This window comes from Lagopus muta, chromosome 19 (genome assembly GCF_023343835.1).
Source record: "Lagopus muta isolate bLagMut1 chromosome 19, bLagMut1 primary, whole genome shotgun sequence".
Classification (NCBI taxonomy): domain Eukaryota; kingdom Metazoa; phylum Chordata; class Aves; order Galliformes; family Phasianidae; genus Lagopus; species Lagopus muta.
In genome coordinates this window covers 8,725,906-8,749,287 of record NC_064451.1, presented here as the reverse complement: position 1 = coordinate 8,749,287, position 23,382 = coordinate 8,725,906, and the positions used below count along the sequence as shown (strand labels likewise).

The following is a 23,382-nucleotide window of genomic DNA, read 5'->3' as shown; positions in this document are numbered from 1 at the left end:
GGGCTGCGGGAAGGCAGCAATTTCCCTTATGGAATTATTTACCTGATTAGAGAGTTTATTTTATCAGAATTGCTTCAGAATGGGGCCACTCAGTGTGTCCAGCACGGGGAGCTCCCTGGTGGGGCCGGCGGCCTGGAGACAGGTAATTTGTGTGCTTAATGGGACTAATCCACCAGCAATTACACCAATAGATTTCACGGCTGCAAAGTGCTCTGTTCCCATCAATTAAAAATCTGTTAAGAAGATTAGCGCAAAAAAGGTATCAAAAGAAACCCAAGAGCTTCTTTCCTCACCGGCCCCCGAACGCGTGTGTGGGAGTGCTGCATTGCTCACAGGAGCGCTGAGATCAGTCCTTCGAGGTGAGGGCTCCGCAGCCAAAGGAACCACTGACAGTTTTCCCTGACTTTCCTACCAAGAGGTCCTTTATGTTTAATTACAGTTTGTTTAAATTAGCCCTGATTGTTAGTGCGGTGTGCGGGTTTAAATATCTTTCAAAGGCATTGTTATGTGCTGGTGGGGGTAGTGGGACTGCCCAGACAGCAGTGCCCAGGACAGGCGTCCCACGCAGGGCTGCCCATGGGCTGAGCACCCTCTGGCCGTGCTGATCCCGTTGGAACAGGGCTGGCCACCCAGTCCTGGGCTGCAGTGGGTGTCCCTGGCATCCACATGCCTGTGTCCCCGCTGGGCCCTGCTCCCACCGGAGCTGTGCTGGGCAGCATCCACTGCATTGCTCATTGCCGACAGCATTGCTGCTGCCCATCGCTCCCATCGCTGCCCACAGCCGGACCCACAGCAACACAAAAGCTCATTCCCAGCAGCTGAAGGTGCCATTTTCACGGCTTGGCTGAACAAGGAAGTATTTTTTTGATCTCTTAAAATCCCAAATATTATCTGACAGTTTATCTTGTTTCTCGCATCCGTGTCTTTGCAGCAACGCCAGCTCATTTACATGTGTATTGCGCCTGCCTCCACGGGTGCTGAGGTCAATTGAAACTCAAGAAAAGAGGAGAAATTTATGCAAAACTGTTGATTGCATTTGTATGTAATGAAATCATCCAATATTCATCTGACTATAGACTCTAATCTGAAAGGAGAAGTGAAGGACATAAGAGTCACTGGAAAGCAATAATGAGCTTCTGTAGTGATTAAAAAAGCACTTGAGCTTTCTGAAAATCCAGCCAGAAATCGTGTCTAATCAACACGGAATATAGGAGGCAGAGATTACATTGATACATTTTGCAAAGCTCACTGCTGAAAATGTATGCGAGCTGTAAACTCTGACATGCCATCCATGCTCTGTTTTATACAAATCCGGGAGGCACACAATCAGAGCCCAGGCTCATCCCTGGCACAAAGCAATCTCGGTGTCTCTGCTCGATGACTCACAAGGAGTGCAATCACATCTATTTTGAAGAGCAATGTTGTTTTTTAACTGTGTTGAGAGCTTCCAGCTTCCTCCAAGTTTTTCCTGCTGCTCTCTCCAGCTCTGGTTCCCCTCTGCAGCTCGGCCATGCTGGTTGCAGGAGCTCACCCTGCTCCCCTGGCACTGCCGACCCCTGCACTGCCCTGGCACCTGTGGGTGCTGCTGGGCCACGTGATGAGGTGAGACCTCTGGGAGCCCCACAGAGCCCACTGGGCAGGGACAGGGGGACCCGATGGGTGGCAGTTGGCTCCCAGCTCAAGGGGTCTGGCCATAGCCCTCCTTGTGTCCCACCACCCTGTGAGTCCTCGAGATGCTTCCTGCCACTGCACCCACTTCATTTGGTGGCCAAAGCAGCATCACTGAAATCAGTGCTGCGTCACAGCCGTGTTTTCTAGCTGTGGTCTCTTTTCCTCCTGGGTTGTTCAGCACAGCTGGAGCTCCTTCTCCACCCTCCAATAGCATCAGCTGCAGCTTATCAGCTCTGGGTGCAGCCCAGGCTTCAGCTAACTGAGGGCTTCCTGCTGATGCTGCGGCAGGAAGTGTTTGCCTTTTATTTCCACTTTCCTCTGCTGGTATGGTTGGATCAGGGCTGGCAGCCCGCAGGCCCTGTGGAGCAGCAGCAGAGCAGGTTCAGCACCTGGAGCCATCGCTGTGAGCCAGCTCACGTGGGCACAGTAAGAGCTGTGTCCCTTCTCCTGGGTGTTGGCTGCCTGCGCTGCGGCTGATGTGTGCCAGGCTGTGTGTGTGTGTGGTTGGTGCCATGGTGGTGGTCCTATGTGTGAAGGTGCCAGGGCTGCAGCTGCTGCTTTTGGCCCTGTCCTGCTGTGTGAGGGCAGGTGTGGCTGCTGTGTGCTACTCCCTTGGTGCTGGGGGTAAGGACAGCCAGTGGGTGACATAGGAGCTGTGTCCCCTACTTGAGGAATTCTTCTCTGCAATGAGAAGCCTCTGGGGTGCCCTCCAGGTGTGTCCTGCATAGCTACAGGGAAACCCTTCGGCCCTTGGCTGCTGCTGGGATGCAGAGGCTGCAACAATGGCAAAAAAGCCGAGTTGATAAATGTCAAAAGAAATACAGTAATCAGCTGAAAGCAATTTACTGAGCCATGTAACCGCCCTGGGCTCGCCATTTTCCTTTATTCATTTATCATGGTAAGTGCTTTGGCCAAAATACACAAAGCAGAGAAATTGTTGACATGTGGGGCCCTAGCAGAGCAAATCCTTCATCCTCGTCCCCCTCCCCACTGCACACAAACTAACTTTTTGGGAGTTGTTTATTTAAGGACTGCAGAGCACTTGGTGCTCTTTGAACCCAACTGCTCTGGGAGAGGGGCTGTGCTGTTGGCCACCACCTTCCCTCCCTCTTGCCGTTGCCTGAGGCTGTTTGCTGCTGTTGGGAAGTACCTGCTGGCAACCAAAGGCTGAGGTATGTGCTCAGAATCCCGTTCTGCTCCTTCCTCCTTCCCTCTGGAGCATGCCACCAGCAGCACATATGGGCAAATGACAGCTTTGCAAAGTTCCCAGGCTGATTTGGACTTTATTTTGAGCAAGAATAAATGATAAGGATCACACAAGAACACTGCTGGATTTTCCCTCCATGTTGTGCTTTCTTCTAGCAGTATAGGTTGAGAACTGGTAGAAACAACAGAGCTGGGCTGCACAGTGGGCCTGCAGCCTGTCGAGGCTCAGACATGAAGGAAATGGACTGGTGAGGTGGTCATGCATCTGGAGGCTTGAGCTTCAACTCTTGCTGAACTGCTACCTGAAGTAGAGGGCAGTGTTACCTCCTAGATCACAGCTTATGCTGTGGGAATCCTTTCAGTAGCCTCCAATTGTCCTTAATGTTTTATTTTTAATCTTACTTCACCCAATTCTGTTGACACTTGAATGAAGAACAGCAGAGACTTCCCCCCTCCCTCCCATACAATCCAGGATCAGAAATCTCAGCAGCCAGGGGGTTCCAGCGCCCAGGTCTGGGGGAGAGCCACCCCTGCCCATCACCTGAAGCTGCCTGGCTGCAGGCTGGGATGGCAGTGGATACAGGGCAGTCCGTTCTTGCTGGAAGGGGAGTGTGTCCATATGTGGTGTTTATCCAAGCAGCTCCTTGGTCTTCGCTGCCAGCAGCTTGTCCATCTCTGCTGAAGCACTGTCTGCCATTTGCTGGATCTGCAGCAGCACAGCACAGGTCTCAGTCTGCTATTTTCCTTATGCATGAAATTTCTTGTACAAAGAACTAAGTGGCTATCATTGAAGCTCTGCCCAGTGATTAGATACTCTGATAACAAGGGACGGATGTGGCAAGCATATGAACAGTACCAAAATGTGCATCTGTGTATTTTGGGTGAGTGATGGGCGCACATGCAGACTGAAATTGGAGCCTCTGGGGCTTTTCTGCACTGCTTCCCCAGGTCTGATTAAGATGCACTCAATTCTCAGGTATATGAGCATATGACCTCTCCTCATGCTGAAAAATCTGGATGCAAGTGGAAGTCAGATGTGAGGCACTACCTCTACATCTGCCTGCTATGGAACAACCACCTCCCAGCAGGATTCAGTTACAACAGCACAGCCATTTTTCCTGCTCGCAGAAACGCTCTCTGCGTCAATGTTTATTTTTGTGAGCACACAGAGAATAGTTCTGAGGCATTTGGAAGGTACCTGACTTCAGCTGATAATGAACAAATGGCCAAAAAGTCACAGCCTGCTTCAGAGGCATCAGTTCAGCTTGTGCCTGAGTTTATGCCCAAGCAATTGACTTTAGTGACATTTGCTCTTAGGGAATTAGGCATGTGCTTAAGTATTTTCCTGAGTCAGAGCCAAAAACTCCTAATGGAGAGAATCTTGCTAGCCCTTTCATTAACAAGAAATTGGAGCAATCCTTATTAGCACCAGCTGTTTAGTGATGTCCAGGCTCTGTGTAAGTGGTGGTACAATGATGGGCGTGGGCAGCTTTGCTCTCCATCAGCTGGGTTGTGTAACAATCCTCTGCACTACGAAAGCTTTTGAGGAAAATTTTGTTTTCCTGTTTCAGTTTACAACTGTATACCGTATGTAATACCATAAATTTGGCTTTGAGATTTAAGCCCCAACTCTTACAAAGAAATAGCAAACACAGCAGCTGCTGCCTACTCCAAAAAGTCAGCTCAGAGTCACCTCATTTCTCAGTGCTGGAGTTCTGTCAGCTGTGGGAAAAATGCTCTCCCTCACCCCACTGAGCCAACAACTGCCATATGCTGCAAGGAACTTACCTGCTTTTCTAGCAGCCAGATGGTGTCCTCAGACACTTTGCTCTTGAACTTCTTCACCTGGTTGATGCTTTTACTTCGCACCTTTCTCAAGGCTTCTTTGGATTTGTTGGTGGATTGCTTGGCGAGCTTGGCCAGGTTCTCCCTGTGTTCTCTGGTTACTCTGTCAGTGAGGAGGAGAAAAAACAAAGATCAATGTAATTTGTAGCACAGCCAGACTGATTTCCTGCAGGGTGGGCAGGCCTCCACACAGCACCCTTGGGCTGTGCTCAGATCATGCTGTGCTGTGACTGCTCACAGGGGGCTTTCATCCCTCTTCAGTCCCCTGAGCAAATCAGCTGCCTAAAACGGAAAGTTCCTACTGCAGCCCCAAGCTGAAGGGCTTGGACTGAACACGCTTGTTTCGTGGATGTCACTGGCGTGCCTGGAAGTCATGCTGAAGCATTTAATGTCTTTCTTCCGCTGCCAAAGCATCTGGGGAAAGAGGGAAAACCCAGCTCCACACCCAGGATGCAGAGCAGAGAAGTGCAGCTTTCCTGCAGAGCTGTGAGGGAAGCTCCATCCATCCCTGGCCCTCAGTGCGGTCTCCATGCAAGTGCCAGAGGTTGAGTTCTGCACCTGGGAGAACTCCTAATTCACTCGACCTTACCATGACCAGGCCTTTCCACTGACACACCTGGATCACACCTTGTGACAAGGCAGCACTGCCAACAGCTCTGGAGTGAGCAGCTCATACAGAAGGCACAGAGAACACTGGCTGCAGTTTGCCCCACGCGGTGCCACTGCTGCACTGCTGGGAGCAAATCCCCAACTCTTCATCCCGAATGGGAACCACAGTGCAGCATGAGCCTGAACGCAACACAGGATGAGCTGACACGTCATCTCAGCTCCGGTAATGCTCCAGCACCAACAGCCGACTGCTGTCAACATCAACTGTTGGTGCTCAACAATAACATTTTAACTATTTTTGTGGCTGTTGCAGTTCTGACATTACTTTAAGAATGCAAAACGCAGCACACAGAAGATGCTGCAAAATAAACATTTCATATGGAATACTTAGAAATTGGCTGCAATGGCCTGAGTGAGTGGAACACCAAGGCCAAGATCCTTCCTGCACAGAGCTGAAGAAGCGTGGGGTGAGGGCTCCTCAGCAATGCTCAGTGTGGACTGTGGGAGCTGAGCCCCATGTGGGAACCTCTTGGTGCTCTCCTGCAGCAGTTGTTTGCAGAGGCTCTGACTGTTCCTGAGCACTGCCAGTTATTTCTATCTCAAGGCAGGGGTGAATCAACTTTCCAGAACTGACAGGAACTTCATACCCCTAGGAGAGCAGAGAGGCCCAGAGCAGAGACTCGGCACAGCCCCTGCCAGGGGACGCACTGGGGACAGCATCTGGTGCTGCTGAGGGGCCACTGCTCAGAGCAGGCTGCAGCCAGGACCTGAATGTCTGATTGGAAGTGAGCGAGGTTACTCATGGTTTCCTGTGCATCCCAACATCGATGCCTTTAGGGCTTCTCTTTCTCAGAATCCCAAGCCAGAGGTCCTGTGGCACAGCTTGCAGACAGAGGTCTGCAGGAGGTCAGATTCTCAGGCAGCGTTTTGGGAGGGGGAAGGGAAAGAGATCCCTGTCTGCTGAGCTGGGAAGAGGGAGCTGCTGGGTGGCGAGGAGAGCTGCTCTGCAGGGGCTGCCCCAGTTGGGGCCAAGTGCAGCTTGCCTTCACTTCCCTGCTTGTGTTCAGCTCTGGTGGTTTGTGCTGAGGGTATCACTCGCCTGCTTGGGGCTGCTGAGCCTTTAAGGAAATGTTTTTGTTTATGCAGGGCTGCCAGATTTCCTCTTCTTCTTGGCACAGGGTCACAGCTTTCATGCCTCCTTGTCTGTCTTTATTAACACCAATTCCTTTTTATCACTGCGCAGTGCCGCAGAGTTCCTCAGTGGGTTTTACGTTCCACCCAGGCCATATATAAATTCTTAGCAATGCTACCAACAGTGCCAGAAATGGACACTTCTTCAGTCTGATGCTGTTTCTGGTTAAGGAATCCATCAGCACAAGCCAGGCCCTTGGTTTCTAAGCACAGTTGCTTAATCCTGCCCCCAGATCTGGGACTTGGAGCTGTCTCGAAATGTGTTTGCTTTTCTGTCTAGTAACCGTTGCAGCTGCCTCCTCTTTAGAGCCAAAGTGTGAAGCAGACACGGGGAAGAGCTGCCCACCCCCAGCAGGGATAAGGATGAGGCCCCAGGACCAGTGCAGCCTCTGCAGGTACAGAGCAGTGGGCTCAAACCCTGCCATGTGCCTGGGGCCATGGCACCAAGCCACGCACAGCACAGCCTGCTGGGCACGCAGCGGTGCATGCAGAGCCGTGCACTGCCCCACAGTAACACCTCTTCTTTTCCTGCCCCAGCCAGCAACCAGTGGTTGAAGCACTGCGGCACTTGGATGCTCCTTTCCCAGCATATGGCATGAGCACACCCACAGTGAAAACAACGCAGGCCACGTCTGATCTCCAACACAGCGCGTTTTTGCGGGTAAGAATAATTTCTGTATCTCAAATGCTAGGAATTTCCTGCGAACGAGAGGGATCAGTTAAAGGAAAGTAGGTTTAACTAGATACTCTGCATGCCTAATTGCAGATAAACATAGGGTGCAAAATATATTATTCAACGAGAAGCGTGAAAGAGACTTATTGTGATGAGTGATCTGGAGCAACGCAGCTCAGCTTTGTGCTTTTTTCTCTAAATGAAAATTCTTGAGTCCTTGCTCCTCACCGTAGGTATCTTTGCATATTTCTTAAAGGGCAAAGGAAAAAAAAAGCTCACAATGAGTCATTAAACTTTCAAATGAGTCATCTGGCTTTCAGTAAAACATGTGTAAAAATATTACTAATTTACAAACAATATCCAGTGTAACACAATGGGTCCAAAAAAGATGGATCTAAAAATGAGGCAATACCATAAAAGACACAAGGTCAGGTCAAACTCGGCCACGAGATCAACCAATACAAGTGTTCCCATGGCTGGTTTTCTTTTCTTTTCTTTTTTTTTTTCTTTTTAAACCCCCAGAGAATACTCTTCTACAAACAAATATTGCCTATGCAACGCTAGCAACACAAACAGGCGAATGCCTCTGGGAGCAGAGTGGATCCTAGCAGGAAGCAGAAGTAAACACCAAGACAACCCGTGTGTCTTTAGAACCATTGCATGTTTCAACTGCAATGCAAAACCTAAACTAATGGAATAAATACTGACAAGCAAACGTTTCTAAACATTCAGTTGAAATGATCTCAAGCACCGATGTGCGTAGGGCAAAACAGGATGCCTGTGTGTTCACCTGATAAATCCAACTAAAAAGTGGTTTGAATGAGCAGGAGAAGATCATTTAGGTGTGATTTCACTTTTCACGTGCTTTCCCTCCATTTCTGCAGGAGCACTATTCACTATTGTCTCTTAATTTCTGATTCGTTTGCTTGTTCTGCACACCTGCCATCATTTTAGCAATTTCACTGCATCTGTCCCGAATTTTTTGCGAACGTGTTTTGAGATTTGAGAAAATGAAACACTTTAGAAAAATCAGAAAAAGCAATTTGGGGATGTAAGGGTTCTCTCTTTCACAACTTGGGTGTTTTTCTCCCCTTTGCATTTCAAGGTTTTAAAGACAGAAACCGTTCATCTTGTCTGTAAGGGATGAAACCCTGAACAATTCTGTTGTCTTACTGGAGAGGAGTCCATGAGGGGCAGACCTGCAGGGCACATCCTGCAAACTGCAAATGAATTGGATGTGGGGCTTTTGGGTGCCAGCTGCCAGGGGGAATGGGACCGAGAGCAGCAGCAGTTTCTGTGCAGAGGAATGGGCAGCTCGTGAGACAGACCTCCTTTGGGAAAAGAAGATCTGCTTCTGATCTGCAACGCCATGAAAGAAAGTGGCAGAATGTACATATTTGTTGGAAAAACAGTATTTTTTTGAAGACTGGGATTTGTAGTTTCGGAGTTTCCTCCCCTGCAATTCATATTCAAGGATGACCCAAGTGCCCATTAACAATCAAACCACTGCGCAGCAACCCGGGAGCCTCAGCAATTATGAAGATAATGGTGCCCTCCTCCTCTGCCTCCTCTCCTGAGGGATGGGGGAAGGGCAGAGAGCACAGGGGAAACAGAAAATCAGCAAATAGAATGATAATGTCATTCCCTTTAGCGACAGCAACAGAAAGCTGCAATTAGATTTCTCTGATCAAAATGCTAGATAAAAATCAAGAGAATTTTCTAAAGTAGATCTAAAGCATGAAGAATAACTCAGTTCATCTTTACTTAGAAGTCACCTCTGTGCAAAGCAGTGTGTGGGGTCTGTGTGCATGCAGTGCACGAAGCCCTTTGTGGCACTTGTCTGCAGTACCCCGAGCTTGGATCACACCTCTGGTGGCCTCACACCTCTGCATCTGCTCAGGGTGTTTTCAGGGCTCCGTCACTGCTGGGAATTGTGGATTTACCACTCAAACGTGCTCAGAGCAGGGCTGCTGCCTCTGTCTGCATGCCAGCATGCTGTGTGATGCAGTTTGAGCAGAGGTGCTGAGCACGGAGCTGCTCCAGAGGGCTGGCTCCATGTGAGGCTCAGCCCCGCTGCATTACCTTGCACAATGATGAACTCAGGGAACCATGGATTGATACTCACTTAGGAACTGGCACCCGAATTAGTGTCCCATCCACTTCTGGGTTCAGGTTCATTCCGCTCTCCCTTATAGCCTTCATAGCTGCAGCTGTGCTCTGTAAAACAGATCAAAAGGTAAAAAGAATTAGGAAATAATCATTCCCATATGCCAGAACTCTGTCAATAGTTGGCAATCCATCTCCACAGAACATGGAAACATTTACTTCTGTTACCAGTAAGATCAGGAAGTTACATTGGTGTGGAGAGCTTTGATCAAACTGAATGGGAAACTATGGCTGCACTCAGTGTCGGGGTAGCGAGGGTACCAAGGGGGGGAGAGGGGAAGGGGAAGCAACAACAGAAGAAAATGTTTTGCTTCTTTGAAACTATTCGAATGGTTTGAGGCAATGCAGAGTGAAACCACAATAAATTCCCAAGGCATGGCCTGACTGTGGCAAAGGAGATGAAAGATTCTCAGCATTTAAAAATTCCAGTTGAATGTTTTCCACTAGGAATCACACAGAACCCATTTAGAAATGTTAACTAACTTAACCACTTCAGCACTACAACGTAATCTCATTACATCACAGCAGTAGCAGTTGGCTGAGAAGCAGAGCCTGTGCCCAGCTCTGTGTTTATTTTACAGCCTATTACTTAGGATTAACTTTTCAAAAAACTCCATCACAGCTGGCTGATGCTGCTCTGCCTGAAAGGTGAGGTGTGCAGGTTTGCCTGCTAATTGCAAAGTGATTAAAATGCTTCCCCCCCTCACCTTAAGAGCACTGCTGTACCTTCACGGTGTCAAATGTTATGGTTAAGTAACAGTTCTGCTGAGAACTGCAACAGCACTCTGCCAGTTTGTTTCATTCTCCGACGCTGACAATAACAAGACTGGGCTGGTCTGCATTCCTTTGGCACTAGCATGGCATTTCCTACAAGGAGCATTGCTAGTTCTGATGTTCTTTCCTATTGTTAACTTGAGCTCCAGGTTACTGCAGTAGATCGCACTTATGAAGTTCAGCTTTTATCAACTGAGGCACAAACTAAAGCTTTGCCAATGTTTTGTGAGATATAACTGCCCCACTCAGAAACGAAAGGAGCAGAGAAAACGTGACAGAGGTGATTTCGGTGTGTTAGGACCATCAGTGTGTTATTCTGTGGGCAGAACTTGCTCTGCAGGAAGAAAATGCTCAGTAAAAGCTGTATTGTAAATCCTCTTCTATAATTATTTTCTATCCTAGACTCTTCAGGGATTGGTATTTGCTTTCCAATGCTAGAAAGTATGGGCGATCTGCTGTAAGTAATGATATGGAGCAGTAGTGTGTGTAGTGTTATCAAGGAGTTCCATCTGCCTATGAAACAGTTATGGTATAAAACAATTGCATTGAGAGAAATAGCTCCAGCTCAGGTGAAAAACAATCCTTTGGCTTGGGAAGCAAACACAGGCATTACATGGCTAATCTGACTCTGTTGCTTGTGTATCCATTTCCCAGCCCATCCTCCTGCCTGGATGCAGGCAAAGCCACAGTATGGCTTCTCTCGGTTGTGGCACTCAGTGCACTCCCTGATGGGGAGTTTTCATTCTTCCAAGTTACACAACCTGGGTATTCTTCAGGAAACACTCAGGCATCAAGTGCCTTATGCTGACCTCCTCTGAGACTCTGTCAGCTTAAGTGGGGAAGGCACATGGCACAGTCTGCAGCGAAACACAGCTTGTGTCAGCCAAGGAGCGACAGTGTTGTCTGAGCTCTTAGCCCCTGTCCAGTGTGACTGCTTTTATCCACCTGTTTCTTTGCTCAGTATCAACCTGTTTGTTCCCATGGTAAGTACCTCCCCTTGCCATGCCTCCAGAAACATGTCCTTACCTCTGGAAAATTGGTCATGTTCACTACAATGAGCTGAGGAGACTTCTGTGAGATCTGCCCCAGCTGGTTCAGTGGAAACTTCCCATCTTTTGTCGTGACAGTGATGTGGTCAAGGGCCCCTCGAAAGAACCAAACACAAGGGAACGTCAGCATGACACCACAGCTCGGGATGATGCTGTAGTACAGATACAGTGTCTCATTTTCCCTCCCTTGTGCAAAATATAGATGTTACAAAATAAAAAGATGATGTATGCTGCTTGTGTTTCTGCATCCCTTGTGGTGTTTGTAAAATATTTCAGCATTAGGGCACAAAAACATGAAAACAAATCTTCTGTTTCTGTTACTAGAATAGGAAAACTAAACAAAGATTGTGAAGAATTAGGAGCAAATAATTATTTTTTAATACTTAGAAGTTAAAGAAGATCAAGATGCTATTATAAAAGTCAAGAAAACTACTGTCTTGAATGGAGCAATGTTCCCTTAAACCCCTCTTTTTTTTTTTTTTTTCCAGGTCCCAAGAGGAGGTGCTATCCACTACTTAATTGAGAGTATTCTGTTTCTCCCTGAGCTGCTCTTAATCTGCTCTCTCATTTCTGCTGCAAAATGTTAACAGACCAAAAGGCACACGGCACAGGAGGTACTTTATCAGTGCAGTTAAAAAAAAAAAACACCTATGGCTAAAATAAACAGTTAAGAGACTGAGCAACACGTTCCAGCCCTACAAAAGACTGCAGTGCCCTTTGCCAGAGCTGGAGTGGTGGATGATTCAAATTTGGTCATTGTTTAATATTACACTTTATCCCTGAAACTTGATACTACTTAAAAATACATATGTTCAGTGTTATAGTAACTGTAGCTTAGTCAAACATATTCATGATCCTTCCTGAAACACACAATTCACTCAGTGAATAAAGCTTGTAAAGGTCAGTAACCACAAAGATGCATAGCAAAAAAAGTTTGTACACATCAGACACCAGTCTGATGGCAATTTTCAAAAGGCTAATTTAATGGCAATTGGATTTTTCCTGCCCTACTGCACCATTAGCTGACAACCTGCTTCTTCATCACATCTGCAAACAGTTCAGTTAGACACTTTTGACATCTCCCACTTAGAAAAGCTATTTCCAGGAAGCTATTAACAAAAATGGATTCTTCCTGGTCAAGCTCAGGGTGAAGAGAGCCTTTAGTAAGGGATGTCAAGGTTGTAGTAATTGGGTGCCCAGTGTATAACTCAATAAAAAGAAAATCAATTTTGGAAAAAAAAAACAAAACAAAACCCCAGCAACAGAGCATTGTACAAAAAATGTACCAACCTTGTGAGGTTCTGACATTCAGATTTCTGTTGAAATCTTCTTTCAGAGCTTCTACCACTGCCTGCATGTCTGTGTTGGTTTCCTCCAAATTGATAATATCCTCAACCAAGGCAGCACTGATGTTCACTTTGGCTTGTGTCTGCCCTTTACCTTTAGCTGCACATTACACATAGAATTAATTTCAGTTTCTCACAATAACTCAACTACTTTAGAGATTAGAAAGAAGATGTTACAACTGATGTTAAATTCAGAGTTGAGTCCAAGATAAACAGACATTCTTTAGCGGGTAAATAGCCCAGCAATTCAGAGCACAAACCAAAATAGATGAGAAGCTTGTGCTACACGCACCAGCTCTAGCTGGGACTGCGATGACAGCCACATACTGCCCTGCTGCAACAGCAGCTCCCCGAGATGGGTATCTGGCATCACGGACGGGGGGTGCAAACACCACTGGATGCTGCTGCTTTACCTTTTTTGGTGGCCAGCGGCCTGGCCAGCAGCAGCGGGTGGACACATTGCCTGCAGCCATCCAGGAGCAGAGCTGTGCAGCGTGCTGGGGGCTGCGGCAGCCGCCTCACCACTGCGAGTGAAGAGCAATGAAGCAGGGAGTGCAGATGCCTAAAGCATCGTAATGCCATAGCCATTGGTTACCTGTAAAGGGAAGAAGTAGGTGGGTCAGCGTGCTAAAAGGAAAAGGCTTCAAACCTGAGGTGTGTGTGTCTGTGTGTGCGTGCCAGCAGTCAGCACTGCAGGGCTGGCTATTTGTGCACCACTTAAACAGAACTTCAAGTTCTGCCGCTCTAGGATGGAGGCTCTAAAGCCCTCCTTAATGCTCCCCTTAATCACAAGTATGGCTCTAAGGCTGCGTCCAGCCACAGCGCTGCTCTGTGCCTCGAACCCAAATGAAACCGCACAGCAGCCCTCGCCGCGGCACGTGCGCGCAAGCCCGCCCCCACCCCAGGCCACACCCCATCCCGGGCCACGCCCCCATCCCGGGCCCCGCCCCCGGCATTTGCCCATCAGGCCCTGCCCCCTGCACTCGGCCCCTTCTCCCACACCCTGTGGACGCCCCGCCCGGTGCCCCGCAGCGCCCAGTCTGCCTCGCTGCGGTACCGCGGTGCAAAGCGACACAGCGTGGCCCGAACGGAGCGGAGCCGGGCCGAGCCGGGGTCCAGGAGTGGCAAAAGAGGAGGGCGGGTGTCCGCAGCATTGCTCACCGTCGCGCCGAGCCGCCGTCATCAAACAGCGCCCGCCTGTGACGTCATCAATGTGCGCCAAGGGCGGGGCGAGGCCTGTGCGAGGCCGGGGATGGTGAGGGGCGGCCCCGCGCCGCCATGGAGCCGGAACGACAGGCGTTACCGCTGGAGAACGCCGCCATCCTGTCCGAGGGCGCCCTGCAGGACGGGCACCGCCTCTGGATCGGCAACCTCGACCCCAAGATCACCGAGTGAGCGGCCGGGCGGGCGGGCGGGCGACCGAGTGGCTGTGCGGGCCCGGCGCCGCCCTCCCTGCGGCACCGCCCCGCGTCCCCCCGCGGAGCCGCGCTGCGCGGAGCTCCCGTTACCGGCGCCCCCCTCCCAGCACCCGTTCCCCTTCTCCTGGGCTGCCCTCTGTGCTCTCCTCGTACTCGCTCGCCCGCGGCTCCTCTCTCAGCCCCGCCCCGGGTGCGGGTGCGCGGTTGCCCCCGGCCGCGCTCCACATTCGGCTGGTGGGCCCGGGGCTAGGAACGGCTCCGTTTGCCCGCCTGGGGTGGGGGTAGAACCGTGCATGTGCCCCGTTCCCTGAGGGGTGACCGGGGGTTCCATTTGTTGTTGTGTTCCGTCCGTGGGTGTGGGGTGGGCGGGGAGGACAGGCAGGAGCTGCAGTGAGCACCTGGTATCCCCTGCAGGTAACGAGATCTTAGCCGCTGTAATACTCAAACCGCAGAACTACAGCAGGGGTTGTTGCCCAGTATTTGGGTGGTGTGCTAAGAAGTGACAAACCCACACAGAGCAACGTGGGGTTTACACTTCTCTAGAAACAAGCATTTTTGATTAACTGTTGTGCGTGCTCTCATAGAATACTGTTTTCTCCTTCCATCTCTGTGTGTGTGCAGGTGGTAGGGCTCTATTCTAAGTGTGGTTCATCTTAACAGAGCAGTTCTCTGCTAGCCTCTAAATGGAATCATTAATGCATTGTGCTTTACAGCCATTCAGTTTTGGGTGGTTTTGCATTAATTACCGTTTCTGTCCCACAGCTCTGTTGCTTTGGTTTGTTCACACTCACTGACCACATACACTTGCGTATGGGATTTAGCATGTTTACAGGTCCGTAAGGATTCAGGAGATTGGGCTGGTGCAAGGGGGAAACTGTGGGTGTTTGTAAATGCATCGGATCCTTCATGTTTTGGGGTTAATGGTGTTGTTAAAGATTCTTTCACTCTATGTTTCTCTGAATCTAGGCCAGGCAAGCAGCAGCTTCATGTGAAATGATTCCATACCATTAAGCTTAGTGTTTAAAGTTTGCCCAGCAATGGGTGACAGTGCTCGTTGCCCGTAACAGGGTTGTATTTCTGGCTGGAGACTCGTGTTCTGCTTTTGGTTTTGCTTTAGTAATGTCTATACTCCACTGAAAAAAAAATAAATACTATAATCTGTTTCATTCTGAAAAAAATAAAGAAAATTCCTTTTAATGCATTGTCAGCATAGAGAAAGTAATGTTTCTGTATCAGTTCAGTAAATTCTTATAAATCAGCCTGACCCTTGCTTTCTTATCCTAAAGGCTCACAGCTCTGCTCATGCTTGCCTGTCTGAGTAATCCCTGTTGAGCTTACTAATTGCGTGACTAAAAACACATACCTGAAAGCTAAATAGCTGTTTCTTCATTTGCTGCTTTTATCTGATTTTAAAGGATTGCCCCTGCAATTTTCATGTTAGATTTGCTTAAGATGGAGTAAAGTTGATTGGTTGTTAGTAGGGTTAATAACTGGTTGTGACTTTCTTGAGCAGAAACGAGTTCAGAAAGTCTTGAATTAATCCAAGACTTCCATTTAGAGAGCAACCTATAACTGCAATCAAGCACTGGGGAGTTAATAGGTAACGTATACATTTGAGTGCAAGCTGTGGTAATAGGAATTCATGAATGTAGGGCCGCCTACAAATTACAGCCTGTAAGCTGGTGGCTTATGGGAGGTTATTGCACTGAGCAGCTGTGACTCAAATGGGAGTCTCCAAGGGTGTCAGTTGTTGTCATACCTACTTGTTGGGGTTTGATGCGTCTTCTGGTGGGCTAGCTTCCCTGCCAGTGATGTTTACTTGGGTTATTTGTTTTATCTGGCATCCTGAGAACTGTTCTGCATATGGCAGCAGATAATGTTGGGGGTTGTAGCTGCTTAGCAGCTGGAAGGAGGCGAGCTGGCACCGCGTGTCCACACAGCAGGCTGCGGTGTGGGATGTAATTTGTAGGCAGTTCCAGTGCTGAAGGATCCCTGCTTTGGGTTCTGCTGCAGTGGGGTGTGAGGAGGGCAGTGCGCGGTCAGTTCTGGTGTCACCTGCAGGGAATCCATTGGCTCCCTGCTGTCACTGCCAGCATGGCCTGGTGCAGCACTTGTCCCCTGGTGCGCTGGGAGATGCTTTGTGCTGTGCCCTTTGCTCACCTCACTGCTTTGTGACATCTGTTGCACCTCCTGCGTGGCACGTGGAGTCAAACTGCCTGCTCTGCTAATTCCTGTGTGTAAAGCTTTTGGAGGCTTAAGTTTCTGTCCGCCCAAAACGCGGCACTTCCAGTACTGCAGTTATACGTATGTTATCTGGTTTCTAGTAGCCTTTGAATGACTGTTAATGACCTGCAGGTATGAAATAGTGGATGTTCAGCTTCCTTGGCTGTTCAGCTGCTTGTCTACGATCCCATCTTGATGAGTCTCACCTAGAAAACAATGTGTGCATGAGTTGTTGTTAGAGACTCCTACTGACTCCCAGTGGGGCAAAATTCTTTGCAATAATAGGTTTAGCATGTGGCCCGGTACCTTTGCAGTATCCTTGGGATAGCATTGTTCAGAGGAAGCCTTGCCTGTGTTTGAATAGCACTCAGGGTGCCAGGAGGAAGACTGGAGGAAAAGGAAATGGGGGAGCTGCGGGTTTGTCTTGCATTCACATCAGATGACAGGAAGTGGAAATTGAGGTTGGCTGTGGTGATCTTTGGGGCCACATCTGTGCGAATAACTCTTAAGCTCTGGATAAGCAGAGTCACTGCCATAATAAAGCTTTTTACACGTTCACACTTCTTCAATAAACATTTCAAGTTTTCCATGACAGGTCTTCCTTCAGTGCTAAAGTTGTCTTTGCGTGGGGATAACAGTCAAGTTACTCTCAATGCCTCACTGTATTAACAACAGATTATAACCAAAGCCTGGAGCTTCTAGTGACACACAGCTTCGTTTGGAGCTGCTCCTTGCGGAGGAGATAACTTGCATTGTTAAAAATTGCATGTGTGGTTTGAAAATCATGCTTGTATCATCTAGATCTAAAGATTCTGAATGAAATTGGCTACATAGGTTGCTTCCAAACTCTTCTACTAAAATGCTTTTTAAAGGAATGGCTACGACTTGCTGCCAAGGAAGCAGAAATGCGTTATTTGTTGGTTGCAGCGGTTCCCGGGTTGGGAGTTGGAGCCAACAGCATGAATTGTTCCTTTGGCAGAGTAGTTGCAGGGAGTTTTGTTGTTGGGAAATAAAATGTGGTGAGGATCATCGCTGCCCTTCCCGTGACTCTGTAATTGCAGGAGAAGGGAACCTGGCCCTCCTGCATCGCTGGGCTGAGCGCCTGCTGTACCTTCACCTCTCTAAAAGTGCACATCCTGAACGTTTGCCGTGGCTGTCCTGCGACATGACTCACATTCCTGGAACTTTCTTGCCTGCCTCCTGAAGCTTAACAAAGGGCAATCGCTTGTTTCGAACATCCTATCGGGCTTTATTAGGAAAAGTATTGTCTGCTTGGGCTGTCCCTGAAGTTACCTGATGCGTTCAGTGTCTTGGGACACTGCTGATTGCTTGCACCAGGACATGCCTCGTCCTGGCCAGTGCCTGCTGGTTCGTGTGCAGAGGGAGTTACCCTGATGAGCTTCCAGAGCTCCGAGCATTCTCTCATCTGGGAAGCTGGGAATTGAGCTTAGGCTGCGTGGCTCGCTAACTAACCCTGTACTGCTAATCAGGAGGGGTTGAGTCCTAAGATGCCCTCATTAAACCCTCAGACAATTCTTAATCTCTGGGTTGGGAGTCAATTGGTGAAATAGTGACAGGTGTGATTTGCCTGCTAGGTCAACTGGCACTATTAAACACTGGGGTCAAGGGAACCAAAAAAGCTGCAAGGAACTTTCGAGGTTAGATGTGTCTGTACAACATATGTGCTCCTTGTTCAACATTGCTTAGTGCACCAAGTGCTAAGCATACAAGTTCAGTTGAGTTTTTCCCAAGTTTTATTAAAAAAAAGAAAAAAGCACACTCCCCACTGAATGGCAGGAGTGTCTGACTTCTGTGTGCATGTCACTGGAAAGCTGGCTGAGCCAGGGATGCTTAATTTTGCCTGACCCGTACTGAGGTCTGGTGCTGTTTCCACCTGGTCTGCTGTCAGCTCCTGGTTGTGGTTCTGCTCATTCTGCCTTCCTGCTTCCCAGCTCCTCCAGGCAGGTGGGAACAGGACTGTGTTTTCAGCCATGTCCTTGTCAGCACGCTGATACAGCTTGGCACAGGGAAGGGACGGGAGCAGCTTTGCTCATGTGCGGACAGGGAGGGCAGCAAGAACTGCAGGCGCTGTGGGCTGGGACTGCTTGTGCAGAGAGAGGGGTCAGATGGAGCTTCAGATAGTCATGGCAGGGCTGGAGAGGGGCAGTGTTTATGCTTGGAAGTAGGTGTGATTTCTAGAAAGACGAGGCAGAGTCCTCCAGCCCCATAGGGAGCTGTTAGGTAATTGTCCCAAAAAACAGCTATGAATAGATCTGCTGCTCACTCTTCAGCTGGCACTGCTGGGAGGAAGGCTTTGGGGTGTAGGGCTGTCACTGATGAGGCCGGGCAGCTCAGGGCTGTGGTTGTGTAATGGATGTCCACCTCTGTGTATATTTGGGAATTCCTGTGTGACTGACCTGAACCATTTGTGTGACTGAGCTTGAAATGCATGTCTCCATCGCTGTACTTTCCAAGTACTGAAAGGTGCCATTCGTCTTTGTTCCCCCTCAGGTACCACCTTCTCAAACTCCTTCAGAAGTTCGGCAAAGTAAAGCAATTTGATTTTCTCTTTCACAAGTCTGGAGCTTTGGAGGGGCAGCCGAGGGGTTACTGTTTTGTGAACTTTGAAACCAAACAGGTACGTTGCTTTCTTGTTTCAAGAGAGTGGCTTCTTCCCCACCTCTTTTATGTCAATATAAAGCTAAAACAGGAAGGGATAAATGAAATGCCCAGGCTGCAGAAACCATAACGATGTCAGAAGAGCTGTGCCAGTGCTTGAGGTCTAAAAGCTCAACGAATGATTATTCATAACGAGGTGGAACAGCATTGCAACATGCATTTTTAATTGCTGTGAATCGAGTTTTGTGGGAGCTTCCCCAAAGTGAGATTTCACTGCTTAGTCAGGATAGGACCAAGAGGATAACATCCCTAGCAGGCATTAGCAAGATCTGGCGTAGGTGCAGGGTGCTGATGGGACATGGTGTGCCTCTGGGACGAATGGCAGTGTTTCTTGAGAAGCTGGTGCAGCACTGAGCTCCCTCTGCGTGCTGTTCCAACAGCTTCTGCGTTTGATTTTTTTCAAAACTTGTGATCATCTTCCCCATTTCCTCCCTGCAACGACTGAAAGAATCTGCCCTGCTGGTTTATAAAAGTCTGATTGCTCAGTTGGGTGTGGGAGTCTTCCAAGTATTTCTGGGTTGGGATACAATGGGATAAACGTGCTTTGCAGACAGTTAGCTTTACTTTCAGAGGACTGATTTACAAAAGGAAAAGGGTCTTTACATCTGAGACGGTTATGACTGAAGACTTGGTTTGTTTATTGAACTGCCTTCCTGTGCCTCCTGTGCAGGAAGCAGAAAAGGCGATCCAGTGTCTCAATGGGAAGCTGGCCCTTTCCAAGAAGCTGGTGGTGCGGTGGGCGCACGCACAAGTCAAGGTAAGCCTGCTGCTAGATAAAAGTTAGTTTGCAAAGTCAAAAAGCCGTAATATTAAGGAACAGCTCTGATGAAGGCTGTCTTAGCCTGGCAAGATACCAGTGTGTTCTAGGAAATAGCTCTCAGGGAAGCAGCATGAACAATGTACCACTTCTGTTATCCTCCTGAACTAGCTGAGTTAGCGGTGAATGAGAAAAGGCTGTTTAACCTGATGTTCTGTGTAAAGGTGCATCTAATTAGAGCTCTGGGAACTGGTTACTTCTCTAAATTTCTGTTTTTCAACTTTTCCCAAGCTTAGGGAATGATTGGCTGAAAGATTGTATCCTTCCCTTTGTGGTTTTGCACCCTTTTTGGATAGGAGATGCATGGAAATTCCCAATTACTAAGCGCTCTGTAACTTTGTTCCACTTCTGAAAGCACTTATCTGGCAGCACCTATAATTATTCCTGACTTATAAAGCAAGGTGTTTCACTTCTGAACTAAACATCATTTTATTGCTTGCTCTACTGAATAAAACATCAAGGTTTTAATGTTAACTTGAGTACCTTCTGGAACATCCTTGTTTTCATGCCTCTGAATTCTTGTCTTGTTTCTCCTGCAGTTATTTACTCCAGCAACTTATATGAAGCAACTTTGTTTGAATAACTGTCGTTGTCAAGAGAGATTTTTTGGGGGGGAGGCAGAGGGAGGTGCTTATTGTTATTTACCTTTGGGTAATGTGATTTTAACACACCTTGATTATCCTGTAATCAACGTCCTACTCTATTTTTTTTTAATTGAAGTGCAACAGTGCATTTGTTTAGGAATCTTGAAGAAGATGGGGGGGGGGGGGGGGGGGGCAGGAAAGAAAAGGGAAAAGCAGGTATCTTTGTTAAAGGAGACCATGCTGTTTTAATTATTGGCTTTGAAGGCTCCAGGCCTTTGTCAGCACATCAGAACTTGCACAAATCCAGACTCCATTTTCTGGAGCGCCGCCGCTGCTGAGCACCGTGTGCTTCCGGGTGCCTGACAGGCGATCCATAAAAGGAGCTTCAGCTGGGGGAGAGTGTCTGCTCAGCTGGGAGTTCAGCAGGGTAGCTCAGCGTGCAGCCAGCCAGGGGATGGGGAAGAACATACATAAATAATCAGTTCAGCTCGCATGGCATTTTATAATCTGTGAATGGAAAGATTTAACGACACAAAACCTTAGCTTATTGCAGCAACTGTTTATTTTAGGCAATGACAGCACCGTGCTAAGTAGCTCTAAGATGAGCAGCCAAGGCTTACTAGACACTGTCAATTTGAGCAGCTCTGCTGAAAAACAAATCTGAATTTGTGCCAAGCGAAACAAGGAAGCAGAATGCTGTGAATAGTTCAGGAGGCCCGTTGCCTACAGAGAAGACAGGCTCACAAGCTGCTCTTCACAGAAAGGAGATGGTTCACAATTGACCCTGAATGTGTTTCTCTTCCATCACTGCACAGCTCTGAATAGCTGTGTGCTTCTGTTACCTTCTCACTCTGAACAGTGTCTGTATAAACAGTGTGGTGATGCAGTGCTGAGAAATTTAGCATCTCTGCTTTGTCTTAGATGGGAACGGGAAGTAATAAGATGGGATAACGTAATACGGTGCACAGAAGTGTGCAGTATCAGAGTCCACATCATTATGGTGGTGCTCAACAAACATGGTTAGAATTTGTTGCAGTGATTGGCCGTCAAAATCAAATCCTTCATAGTGAATGATTCACTAAATCTGAGGTTATATGAATCCAAATTTAAAGTGTATCTGTCAGAGAGTGTTTTTGTTCATGACTCCAGTTTTGACTTGAATACTGGTCTTCCATTTGCAGAGATATGATCATAATAAGAATGAGAAGATTCTCCCAATCAGCCTGGAGCCATCGTCCAGCACAGAGCCGCCCCAGTCCAACCTGAGGTAGGAGATGGAGCAGGTGAGAGGTGACCAAACTGTGGGAATGGTAGGGAACTGACAACTTGCACTTCAATAGGATCAAGAACTGGTGTTTTCTTTGTACTAAAAATCTAACCTGCAGGTGGGCAGCCTGCTCTGAATTGCCCCGCATGAAATGAGCTCCTTATGACTTGATGTTCATTTTCTAACATATTAAATCGCTAGGAAATGTGAAGGAGAAGAAATAAGGAGAGGAATTGGAGCATGCAACGCTTGAGCTTGTTTGGCCAGAATGTGCTTTGTAGTCCTTCACATGAATCTCAGTGAGAGGTGCTGTGCTAATTTCATTCAGCAATTCTTATGAGCAAGAATTTTCTTTATAACAGTAAGAGATTAAAACAAAATATTTCCATTAAATTAAAAAAAAAACAAAACCAAAAGCAAACACAATCAAACCATGCTAGGAAGTACTGAACAGAGAGACTCCAATCATGCAGGTTGTTAGTATGTCAGTGGTGCAGTGGGGTTGTTTTAGTGGGGATGGATGCTGCAGGAAACTGCAGTGGAGAAGGGAGCATTGCTCAGTCCATACCCAGCGAGAAGAGTGGATAACAGAACTCCCAGGAATTTGGGGTGTAACCTAGGAGAGCGTCTCCCTCTGGGATAAACTTTGGTAATGTTGAAATAATGTTTCTTCCTGACTCAATTAGAACCTGGGGCTTTCCCATCCCAAGTGGTCTTGTAGCTGTGAGGAAGTCTGGCTTTCATTTCTCTGCTGTTTCCAGCAGCCTTGCCTGGGCTGTGCTCTGCTGCACATGCTCAGACCGCTTTCAATGACATCATTGTACATGTTGCAGGAAGCCTTGCTGTGTGCTTGTCTAGCTTAGAATTCTCAAGAAAGTGCTGAGTAGGTGCAAGGATGGTTATTTTGCAGTGCTGTGTTGTATCACGGAGGACCTTTCCTAAGCAAATCTGTACTGAGGATCTGAATGGCAGTAGTGTGGGCCTTAAGCAGTGGATTCCTGCTTCCTAGTTCCACGCTGCTGGGGGAGGCAGTGATGGGGGCTGCCCAGCTGCTCCTGGGGTAAATAGAGATTCCAGTGTCAGCAGAATCTCTGGATTGCTGTTAGTGTGATTCTGTACTAAGGTTAAGCTCAATTTCTCTTCTGTTTTTCCTCTTTTCAGTGTCAGTGCAAAAATAAAGGCCATTGAAGCCAAGCTGAAAATGATGGCAGAAAATCCAGACGCGGAATATCCAGCAGCGCCTGTCTATTCTTACTTCAAACCACCAGAAAAGAAAAGGACTACTCCTTATTCCAGAGCAGCCTGGAAATCTAGAAGATGATGCTTATTGAATGGATGATGGTAGCAAGAAACACTGCTTTGTATGCCTGGAATCTCCCAATGCTTTTGTACTTTGTAGGGTGAGAAGGATGCTCCCCCTGAGCACAGCACCGCTGTACATGGCGCAGTGTTCGTGACACTCGGGTTGGTTGCTGGGTGCTCTTGTTGCCCGTGTAGCTTCACAGCTGAGAGCTGTTCAGAGGAGTAGGTTCCACTCAAAGCCTCCGATGAACATACAGACAGCCTCTGGATAGCTTGCACTCATTAGCAAGATTAGAGACAGTAACCAGTGTGTGGAGTAAAGCACATCCAAACATACTCTATTTAAGTGATTACGTTTTAAAGTCTTTTTGAACAAAAGATACTCCAATTCGTGTTTCTAATGGAGGGGGAAACACCTGGTTTTGATTAACATTCTGTAGTTACCATGGAAAACTTTTTCATCTCAATAAAACTCATTTTAAATAGACTTTGCAACACTTAGTAACTGTGCATGTGATATTTTCTAGCACCAATCCAAATTTATTTTACATTTTTATTTGCT

At 47.9% G+C, this 23,382-nt stretch overlaps 2 protein-coding genes across 3 annotated transcripts; one reads left to right on the top strand and one right to left on the bottom strand.

Annotated features, from left to right (window-relative positions):
* Window positions 1–2,507: 2,507 nt before the first annotated feature.
* On the bottom strand, window positions 2,508–13,783 carry MRRF (mitochondrial ribosome recycling factor). Of its 2 annotated transcripts, none has more exons than XM_048966165.1 (7): window positions 13,692–13,783; window positions 12,944–13,125; window positions 12,475–12,630; window positions 11,162–11,280; window positions 9,321–9,412; window positions 4,666–4,825; window positions 2,508–3,583 (listed from the first exon to the last, which is right to left on the bottom strand). In XM_048966165.1, exons 2-7 carry the CDS (start codon window positions 13,116–13,118, stop codon window positions 3,506–3,508), a joined length of 780 nt encoding a protein of 259 aa, XP_048822122.1. In that variant the 5' UTR covers window positions 13,119–13,125; window positions 13,692–13,783; the 3' UTR covers window positions 2,508–3,505. The 2 variants fall into 2 exon arrangements, with proteins under 2 accessions (XP_048822122.1, XP_048822123.1); XM_048966166.1 differs by having other exon boundaries at window positions 13,588–13,696.
* On the top strand, window positions 13,721–23,307 carry RBM18 (RNA binding motif protein 18). The gene is made up of 5 exons (XM_048966168.1): window positions 13,721–13,921; window positions 18,683–18,809; window positions 19,521–19,607; window positions 21,433–21,518; window positions 22,680–23,307. Exons 1-5 carry the CDS (start codon window positions 13,809–13,811, stop codon window positions 22,837–22,839), a joined length of 573 nt encoding a protein of 190 aa, XP_048822125.1. The 5' UTR covers window positions 13,721–13,808; the 3' UTR covers window positions 22,840–23,307.
* Window positions 23,308–23,382: the final 75 nt, after the last annotated feature.

Bases quoted from the DNA above. Each gene is read 5' to 3' on its own strand.
- RBM18 (XM_048966168.1), top strand. From the start codon at position 13,809: ATGGAGCCGGAACGACAGGCGTTACCGCTGGAGAACGCCGCCATCCTG. The intron at 13,922-18,682 runs GTGAGCGGCCGG...GTTCCCCCTCAG, and splicing joins CTCGACCCCAAGATCACCGA to GTACCACCTTCTCAAACTCC. The intron at 21,519-22,679 runs GTAGGAGATGGA...TCCTCTTTTCAG, and splicing joins CCGCCCCAGTCCAACCTGAG to TGTCAGTGCAAAAATAAAGG.
- MRRF (XM_048966165.1), bottom strand. From the start codon at position 13,118: ATGGCTATGGCATTACGATGCTTTAGGCATCTGCACTCCCTGCTTCAT. The intron at 9,413-11,161 runs GTAAGGACATGT...TCTGTTTTACAG, and splicing joins ACATGACCAATTTTCCAGAG to AGCACAGCTGCAGCTATGAA. The intron at 3,584-4,665 runs GTAAGTTCCTTG...GTGCTGCTGCAG, and splicing joins TCTGGCTGCTAGAAAAGCAG to ATCCAGCAAATGGCAGACAG.